We start from the raw sequence: 10,005 nt of genomic DNA on the forward strand, positions 1-10,005 counted from the left end.
ACTGGCTTCCAGTAACTGCTAGAATCCACTTCAAGACAATGGTACTTGCGTACCATGCTGCGAATGGATCTGGCCCTTCCTACATCCAGGACATGGTTAAACCATACACCCCAGCACGTGCACTCCGCTCTGCATCAGCCAAACGGCTCACTGCACCCACACTGCGAGGGGAACCCAAGTTCCCATCAGCAAAAACACGTCGGTTTGCTATCCTGGCTCCACAATGGTGGAATGAGCTCCCCATTGAAATCAGGACGGCAGAAAGCTTACACATCTTCCGGCGCAGACTGAAAACTCATCTCTTTTGACTCCACTTCGAGCAATACAATTACTAACAAAGCACTTATATACTAACAAAGGACTGGCTTATCTAAAGCCAGTTGAGCAGCTCTTGAAATGTTTTGGCTCTATGAAACCTGATGTACTTATATGATTCTGTTTTCTTCAAGTTTGTATCTTCTTGGTCGAATGCACTTATTGTAAGTCGCTTTGGATAAAAGCGTCAGCTAAATGCAATGTAATGTAATGTAACTGAAATCCTTATAGAATCTCCTTCACATCTTTTCTTGACCACAAGACGGTTTCCATTGAGGTTAAGGAAATGTGATGAAGAAAAAACACAAGACATCTTTATTAAACCATGCAACCGTAGCCAGGGCGAAGCAGCATATTACTTAGTTTCCACCTGTTTATTCCCAGGTCTCCAGTGTTTCTCTGTCTGTCTGTATCTGCATGTATCCACTTCTATATCTGTGTGTTCTTGTGCCTGCAGTCAATTGCTAATCCCCAGTCAGGCCTGGAAGATGCCCTCCCATCCAGTCTACAAGTATAGCGTATAATTGGCCACAGTTGGCTTCAATTGAATGTTTGCTGTGTTATGGGCTAAATTATTCTTCAAGGCCTCTCATAGCAGCCAGAAAGAAATCCACTACACTCCCCTCCGTATGTCAAAAACCACAGGCGCTGATTTGTCTGCTTTTCTAATGCTGATGCTTGGATGTTAGATCTGCAACAGGAGAATAAGCTTGCAAGCAATTGTATTATTGAGCAAAACTAACTGTCTCTTTTCTAATTGTTCTCTTGGCTCTCGATGTCTCTTCTCTTGTCTCCTTCTACTTTATTGTCATATCGCTTTAAGTGCGACTGACATCATTGAAGCCTCTTAGTCAATCAGTTAGTCATCAAATGAAAAGGTCAGTCGCTTAGTCAACAAAATGACTACAGAGACAGTCAGCTGGCCAGCCAGTCGGACAGAAAAAGGATTATAGAACTCTGCTGCCCAAAACCCCTTTGTGGGTACCCTGTACCTGCCTGTTGCCATGGCAATGCAGTCTGAGATTTAAATACTAGCCCGTGTCCTTTCACTACGTCTCTTCTATCTTCTTCTCTTCACTCTTCCAGACTCTCCCCTCGCTTTTTGTGAGTCTGTGAGCTGGACTCTCTCCACTCTGTCTCTTAGTCATGTTTCCTCCGGCATTGTGTCTTTTCAGACTTCCTCCCTCACCTTGCCTCGTCCTCTCTGCTAAATGACACTTTACTAGTTCCTCTTGTTAATTCCATGCTACTTTGCATCGTGCGACTCTGTAAAAAGCTCTTGTAAAACCCACAGTGCCACACAAAGTCGCCTCTCACAGCCACACAAGAGACAAATTACAATCACTTACCGTATGTACACACACACGTAATTACTTTAACATTTGCAGGCAGATGCACGAATGCTCGCAAGCACACGACAAAACACTAGCTGCAGTAATGCCCTAAATGAGAGTGAAAGATCAACATATTCACTGAAGGCTGGCACACTGGCACAGTGCACACCTGCTGACAGTCAGCTGCCAGTGAAGATCTATCATTTTCTGCTAAAGCATCATTATCAAGCATCATTTAGGCATGCTGGCCTTCTTCACTCTCCCCCGACGCACTGTCTGTGCCAAGACACAGATTAGATTTCCCCCACATGTCCCAACAGCCCCGTGGGAAAAGGTCTTCAGTGAATGAACTGGCATTTGGCTCCATCTAATGGTGACCGGAAAAAGAGTCTTATCCTTGTCGTAAGTGCTGGAAACAATAACTTCTGGGAGGAAGTGTATTATGTGGGCAAAGACTACAAAATGTGTGAAGATCATTTGAGTCCTTTAATCAAAATGTATGAGGTAAGACTAACACTTTGTTTTTACTAGAATTGAGCATCAGCTTTTTTTCTGTTAGGCAGCTTAGTTTTTACGGCTGTTCTTTTATTATTATTATAATTACTTGTCCTCTGTTAATGCAAAAAAATGTTTGAGTTTTGCTTGGTTGCGATAAAAGATGTAGTGTCCACAATACAAATGGCTAAAGGATACTACATCCACAGTTGACATAACAATGACTCTGGTGAGAAGTGACCATTAATACAACACAAGCAAAACTCACTCAAACATGCAGTTTGTTTGTTGCAGTTGTTCTGGTTTTCATGTTTACTGTGTGAACATTGCCTAAAAAAAAACATCACAGTAGAAAACCTGTTGGTAACCGTAAAGAAGCTGTAGCTGTCCCACACACTGAGAAAATATTATACCAATAATGAGCACAAACAGCCCTCAATTATTTTTTGCTGAAATGATATACCTTACGTCCACATTGATGCACAAACAAACTTGGGGCTTAGCTTAGTTAAGCACTAAGCTATTCTTTACTCTATCATCTTTGCATATTCCCGACTGGTTGGCTTTCTTCTTCATGTAGTTGTTCCTGTGTCTGTTGCTTATTGCCTGCTGATTGCTTTTACTTTTGTTGCAAAAAGAGTAAATTAAAACATGTTTTCTCTTGTTTTTTTCATTTTTATTCAATTGTGTGGGGAAAAAAATAGATAAATGGAGACATGTTGGATGTCTAATCTCCGAACGGATCACCCTATAAACACACTCCTTTACACACCACATACCTGCATTAACAATCGCATCTATCTCCAGCTTGGTGATGTCCCCACTGTAGAGGGAAATCTTGTTGTCCAACTTTTTATTCCTCGGGTAAACTGTTTTTTCAGAACCGCCTAAAGATTTGACACAAACATACAGTACAGTCAGTTTGTGGATCAGTTTTATTTACCTGGTAAACTTGAAATGATACGTCTATAAATATTGATCCTATAGTTGACCAAAACAACTACAATTCTTACAATAGTGATATCTCAAGTGTTAAGCTAAGTTATAGAATAGGATTCTATTTGTCATTATGTCTGACCATTATGTCTTATGGGTCTACAGAGTTAAAAAGAAAATGAAAGGTATACAACATTAATTTAATAATTAATGTTGTAATCCTCCTGAGCAGGATTTAGATCACACCATAACGCCATTCCACTATTCATTAAAGTAAAACATTTTAGAAAATCTTTACTGAATAGAGTCAACTAATATATTCCAAAACATTTGAGTAAAGCAGGGATTTCAAACTTCACCTACTTCCAAGGTGTGATGATATATTTACATGAAATGTCATCTTACAGTATGTCTGTATATTCATCTTTTACATTGTGTGTGCTTCATTTTCTTGACTTGTTACATATGACAATATTACATTTTCTATAAAAGACATTTCCATCTGTTTATATGTTGCTATTAATCATTTTTAAATGCTTTTGGTGTGATGTGGCCAAATATCTGATAATGCTACTATTCATGCTGCATCCCTCTGTTAAATTCTCGCTGGCACTACCACCCAACCCTGAATGAACCTGACAGAGACTGTGACTGATGTCGGGTGTCTGACCTGCAGTGGGAGTCCACACTGAGATGTCGTGCAGTGGCACAAAGTCAGACGTCCTGTAGTGCTCACGCCTGTCCGTCACAGACAGAGACAGCAAGCAGTCTGAAAGAGAAAAATAAAGGAGAGGACAGGAAGAAAATAACCTGTGAGCTAGATATAAAATACTCTTGTTATGTATTTTAAGAAACAGAGTACATGGTACTTCAGGAATACCAGACTGAAAAAAAGCTTTATGAAGAATAAAACAAAAAAGCTCATGTATACCCCCAATAAACGATTCCTACAGCAAAACCTGAAGCATGTGGTGTACTATGATATTATTTTAACACAATGAAATGTTCTTTAAAACAGGCTTTGCGCTAAAGTCAGTTGTTGAAGTATAGATTTCTTCATTCATTCATCTTTTATTTATTGTGCATAAACAGTATAGGCCTATTGACGTTATAGTAGGCTACAAGCTCCACTTTGACATAGCAAAACACAAAATATTATGCCTAAATAATTGTACTCTTTTTCGTTAAACATTTTTGTTTGACTGCTTGATCGCTTGTTTTAGGCATTTGAGAACTGAGGTAAGCTACATCATATTTTACCAAATAACTTATAATTCCGTTTTTTTTAAGGACACAATTAAAGAAATATTTCATTTTATCTTGAACTGATATTCAAAATAGGATGATGTTGTTGGTTCTACATATTTTATTCCAGGGTTTATATTGTTTGGTCTGTTTTCATTCTATATTTTCTTTTACAGTGTATGCTTACTTGTGTGTTTTGTACATATTATTTGGTGTGTTTTTTGTTTGAAATGTTGATTGTTTGTCGTCATTGATGAGTAAGCCTAATGCCATTTTTTATTTGTTAAATTAGGGGAAGATGAATGTGAAAAAGCCATTCAGGACTTCCTCTCCTGCACTTTAATCACTGGGGGGGTTTCATTGTGTGTATTTTTATAATGCAAATAAACTAAACTAGGTCTATATCTATCAGCCAGCGACAGTTGGAGGTGTGTTTTGGTCATGTGACAGCACACATGTGTCTCTTTAGTTTGTTGACAAAGCACATTGCACGGTAGCTATTGTAAATATTACATTAAAATCCTCTCTTTCTTGGTTGAAGAGTCTCACCCTTGGTCTCCTTCCAGTCTCCATCAGCGGAGTTCAGGTTAAGTTTGCGGGCCATGGCGTTGACTGTTCCGGTGTGGAGAGACTGGACCAGAGCAAATGTGCTTACTCCCAGCACGGCACCGAGGGCTACTTTCCCCAGCCAGCCTCCTTTCCCTCGGGGTGAGGAGGAAGCCTTTACCTGGCTGGACCTCCAAATTGCTGCTGTTGTCGGTGTTGTGGAAAACTTTTCAGCTCGGAGAGCAGCGTTAATATGGCCGCGAGCAGGACCTGGGGGGCTTCCAGGAGTTACACCGTGTTTAAACCTGACACCGGCTGCCTGGAAGTCAGCACGGACACGGGACAGAGTAGTGCACCGTGAGGCTCTCATATATGAAAATAGAGCTGATATTTGAAGTGCCATGCCTGAGTGACGCCGAGGGGGCTCGGTTCGTGTTACGAAGCTTTACAAGGATCAGTGTCAGACACACCTGGGTTAGGTTTCGGTTTCGGTGTTAGCAGTTGAACGTTGGTTAGGTTCGAGCTCATTTGCCATTTTTGTTTTGGACTTCCACATGTGGAATGCACCATTTATAAGGGGTGCTTGTAGGTTTTCGTTAACCACAAAACTGCTTTGTATCGTGTCATTGAACGAAGTACGATATCTAGGCCGGTATTTAAGAGTTCATATTATTACCAGTGAAAATGTATGCTACAATGTGACAAGTGCAGCTCTATGTTAATCTCACATGGAATGTAAACCCCCGACTCCGATGAAGTGGGGAGGCGGAAGCCAACGACCACACATCCACGCCTCCTATCTAGATTAAAGAAGTACACATCAAAATGATATGTTCAATAGATTTGTATTTATCCAAATATAAGTTATTGAACTCTATATCATTTGCGCAACCAGAATTGGTACGCATTTATTTCACCATTATAAACATTCAGAGGTCAAATGGAAGAGTATGTTGTGTACATTTTACATAGGCTACGTAAAAGGAAAATAACAACTAAACAACAAACTGTACAGGGATTTCAAAATAACATTTACCTTTTTTTCATTATAAATGTTTATAATCGAAGTTTACATTTTAAAGATTTAGTTGTCATTATTATTTAATGTCATTGTTATCATTATTTATTTATTTAAATGTATACTCGACTGTGTTTGCAAGAAACATATTTTTATAAAGGCTTAAAAGCCTCCTTCACTTCTATTCTTCAAAATCTCAATTAAAATATCAGCCAATACAATAGTTGATAAATAAAGAGAATTTGCAAAAAAAATCCTAGTATAGCATATTAAAAAAACAACATTTGCTGGGGAAATATTATTATTTGTATTATTATTATTATTATTATTATTACTTAGTTGCCTAGCTCGTTATGCCTGCTCTCAGTTTCGGAAACTATTTAATTGCTGTTTTGATGGGCTAAACAATTTCCTGTTTATTCTTTATTTTGCATCTGAAAAGGCATTTAAAAAAACTGATACTCACGTTAACACTACTCATTGCTTATATGCAACATACACAATCTTTACCAATAATCAATCTATTGTCTGTGTTCTTCCATCCCATAAAATGGAGGCTAAAGAGAAATAGCCAAACTAAGGAGAGCAATAATATGTGTTGTCTGTCTTTTTAGCATCTAATATTGAGCACACACAAAAACACACACATACACACACATTGCCTTTTATGCAGCACTCACTATCTGCCTGTCTGTCAGTCAAAACTTGAGCTCTTTTCACATTTCCGCCTGGCGGAAACTGACAAAAAAAGGAACAAGCCTTTCTTGACAGAAGTGACACAAGCAGCGCAGACTCAGCTACACAGACCACAACCTACCCAGCCCGAGAGGGGAACGATACTGCTGAAAATTGTTCTCAGAAAACCTGGGTGAACTTCTTCAGAGGTGTGAAAGAGGCACAAGAGTCCCACCAGTTTCCACATCTTAAAACTTTGGACAGAGGAGACTGACGGTATTTTTCTTTCAATTTGTGTGTGTGATGTGAGAGAAAGGGAAAAAGCATGAGGACAGAGAGGTCATTAAGGCTTCATGTGTACACGTTATGCTTGTTTATACAATATTTAAATGTTGCGTAATTTATTAAGTAACAAGCTCAACAAAATATAATGTGAAAAAGGGAAGTGGAAGTGGTCGTGGTTCAGAACTTATATACAAAAACATGAAGAAAGTCAAGGCCTTCAAAAGAAGTAAGGAGGGTTGCAGGCATGTCATCTAGTCTTTGTTATGTCATTGTCTGTGATTCAATTCTTTAAAGTTACCTATACATTGAGCAAAGATGAACCGTTTAATCCTTTAATGTAATATATTTAAGATGGGCTTACACTTTCATACACATGCAGTGGGTCTCTGTATTGGCATTGGATGAACGTCTCCTATTGGGCGGGTCAGTAAGCGGAAGTGTGTGTCACTGGTGATTGTTCAAGTTAGAAACAGGAAGTGCTCATCAAACTGGACATGTTGCCAGGATCAACGCACCCTTCGTTGAGTGTGTGTGTGTGTGTGTGTGTGTGTGTGTGTATGTGTGTGTGTGTGTGTGTGTGTGTGTGTGTTACTCAGTATCATACTGAACTATGATGAAAACCTTTTTTTTTTAAGTTGAGAGGCTGTGTGATTGACAGGTCATCTAGGTCTCATTTATGTCTGAAATACTTTGTAAATTTAAGGCAGGGTTTTGATTATCAGATCAATCAAGTTCTATACAAAAATCGTATTCTTGTGCATTTCTTAGCATATATTGTTGTGTTCTTGTTTTTAAATGTCTTTTTATCAGGAATTTTAACAATTAAATAATGCTTTAAAGTGCATATTTCTTACTCATGACCAGTGGCGGCTCCAGAGTATTTTTGTTGGGTAATCTATGGTAGGGCTAACCCATACAGTGGTGGGGCTCAAGTCAGTATTTGCAATGTCTTGTAGTAAACAAAAAGGGCGACCTGGAGCCAATCCTGCAATTTCCCCACAGGTGAAAGAGTTGACATGCTGAAAACCCAACCCCTGCAGAGGGGTCTGGGGGATTCTCCCCCAGGAGATTTTTTGAAATACTAACACAAAATACACATTCTGGTACTCTCTTGAGAAGAAAAATACATACATATATTACTACACATTTAAAAAAAAAATGAATGCCATTTTTGTTTTGTTACTTTGTTCTGAAAGCTGAACCTGCTGCAGCAGTGCTGCTCCTCACAGAGAAGAGGAAAGAGGCTGTGTGAATTACTTTACATTGTGGATAAGGGTGGATAGCCCCCATTGTTCTGTGTGTCAAAATGAAAGACAGCCCACACCTATCAATCATCAAACCGTGGGGTCTTATTAAATCAACACGTAATGTTGTATCGATGTGAGATGTACTACAGCAAAAGTATTCTCCGTCGGGACTTCCTGTAACAACACCACGCCGTTATCGTGATTCTGATTGGCCAGAAGACATTATCAAAGATGTTTTATTCAGAAGATGATCACTACGTGACAAAAGTTTTCAAAACTGTTTCTAGTCTTCGGTATTTCCAGACAAGTGGCTACTGAAATCAATCTTACTAACTGCTGTCTGTGCAATTTACTCGAGTTGACGGACTTTATTTTGCTTACTTTAACATCATTTTTCATGGTGGGGCTGAGGTGGGGCTAAGCCATTTCTTGGTATGGCTGTAGCCTACCCCAGTCATACCCTGGCGCCGCCACTGCTCATGACATGCACAGGTCCCTAAAACAATTGCTTTGTCGCCTAACATGATGTTGTATATTTAAAAAAGGGTGTTGGCAGTTTCATCAAAGTGTTGGAGAAAAAAACTCATAATAAAGTAACCTCACCGGTAAATTAAGTTGTTCTCCATTTTCCTTGCCTGTTTTGTCTGAGCTTTTAATGCACTTGTTGGCCAGCTTTTGATAACAAGTGTTTGACTTTTCTGGTTTCTTCTCCTTTCTGTCTATATGCCAGGCCTTTTTCGCCCGGTATGGCGGCGTGGGACCTGTTAGTCACGGTGGAGGACCTGGGGTCTGACGTGCCACCTGTCACCCTCAGCGTGGCCTCTGACCTCCACGTTGGAGGGGTCATCCTGAAGCTGGTGGAAAAGACACGTAGGTCTCAGTCCCTCTGTCTGTCTTTCATTCAGTCTGTCTGATTGTTTGTCTGTCTTTTTGTCTGTCTGTCTGTCTGTCTGTCCCAGGTTCAATGCAATGACTCACAATTGTTACCTTATTTGCATACTGTATCAATAACCTTCTTCAGCCCTAAAGAGCAAACATCCTGTACAATTATTTTTTTCAAACATGTCAAACTAAATTCCAATCTTAAAACCAAATGAACCTGATAATGCTTACTTTATGGCATCACATGCTGGCGTATTCTATCTAACAGTCTCTGTATATGGTGATTAATACTGTTAATGTAAACTTTAAACATTTTAATACTACAAAACAAGCCTGTTAAACAACTGTTGTTTACTTTTCCATGCCACTACTAATGTTTGAAAGTATTTCTTTAACTGACATTTAAATTGGTAGTCAGTCCTTTTTGTTAAGTTACAATAAATTGTTTGACATTTTCGAGATCTCTAAGTGTGATATTCGTCAAATTTAAATATTCTCGCATAGTCAATGTAATTTATGTAATCTACACCTACACGGACATTAAACAAAGGCGCAACAGAAAGATTGACCCTGACGTGATTTGAACACGCAACCTTCTGATCTGGAGTCAGACGCGCTACCGTTGCGCCACAGAGTCTGATGTGCATGAGGCAGTGGTCTGTTTATTAGACCCACGTAGACTGCTCGGAAGAACACAATCGAAAACTGACCCGATTGACGATGAGAAAGTTCTAATCTTAAAAGCGCTACCATTGAACCGCAGAGTCCTATAATACACTCTGGATAGCATTTATTGGAGGTTTTCAGGTTTGAAGGCCTTCATTTAGTCTTGAAATGAGAGCCGCATCCTTTGATGAAACACAAATGTTGACCCTGACGTGATTTTGAACACCGCATGCCGTCTGATCTGGAGTGCCAGACGCGCTACCCTTGGCGCACAGAGTCTGTTACAGTTTGGGTATGGTGGACCAAAACACTCTGCCAAGTCAAACTTTAGTGGGGGGGGGCCAGAAGACAAAATTGAACT

At 39.5% G+C, this 10,005-nt stretch overlaps 1 protein-coding gene and 1 non-coding gene across 3 annotated transcripts in view; both read right to left on the reverse strand.

Annotated features, from left to right (window-relative positions):
• The window catches only part of macrod1 (mono-ADP ribosylhydrolase 1), a 110,559-nt gene extending 105,153 nt beyond the window's left edge, over positions 1-5,406 (reverse strand). Inside the window, exons 1-3 of one of the 2 annotated variants that reach the window (XM_034138997.1) lie at positions 4,875-5,405; positions 3,751-3,849; positions 2,924-3,031 (exon numbers count right to left, since the gene is read on the reverse strand). In XM_034138997.1, coding sequence (XP_033994888.1) covers positions 2,924-3,031; positions 3,751-3,849; positions 4,875-5,274 — 607 coding nt within the window. In that variant the 5' untranslated portion in view covers positions 5,275-5,405. Of the gene's footprint in view, positions 1-2,923; positions 3,032-3,750; positions 3,850-4,874 lie in introns of both variants that reach the window. The other variant, XM_034139008.1, reaches the window with a different exon arrangement.
• Positions 5,407-9,543: 4,137 nt separating this feature from the next.
• Positions 9,544-9,615, reverse strand: trnaw-cca. The gene has a single exon. It is a non-coding gene; the product is annotated as a tRNA-Trp (tRNA).
• Positions 9,616-10,005: the final 390 nt, after the last annotated feature.

This window comes from Trematomus bernacchii, unplaced genomic scaffold, assembly GCF_902827165.1.
Source record: "Trematomus bernacchii unplaced genomic scaffold, fTreBer1.1, whole genome shotgun sequence".
Lineage (NCBI taxonomy): Eukaryota > Metazoa > Chordata > Actinopteri > Perciformes > Nototheniidae > Trematomus > Trematomus bernacchii.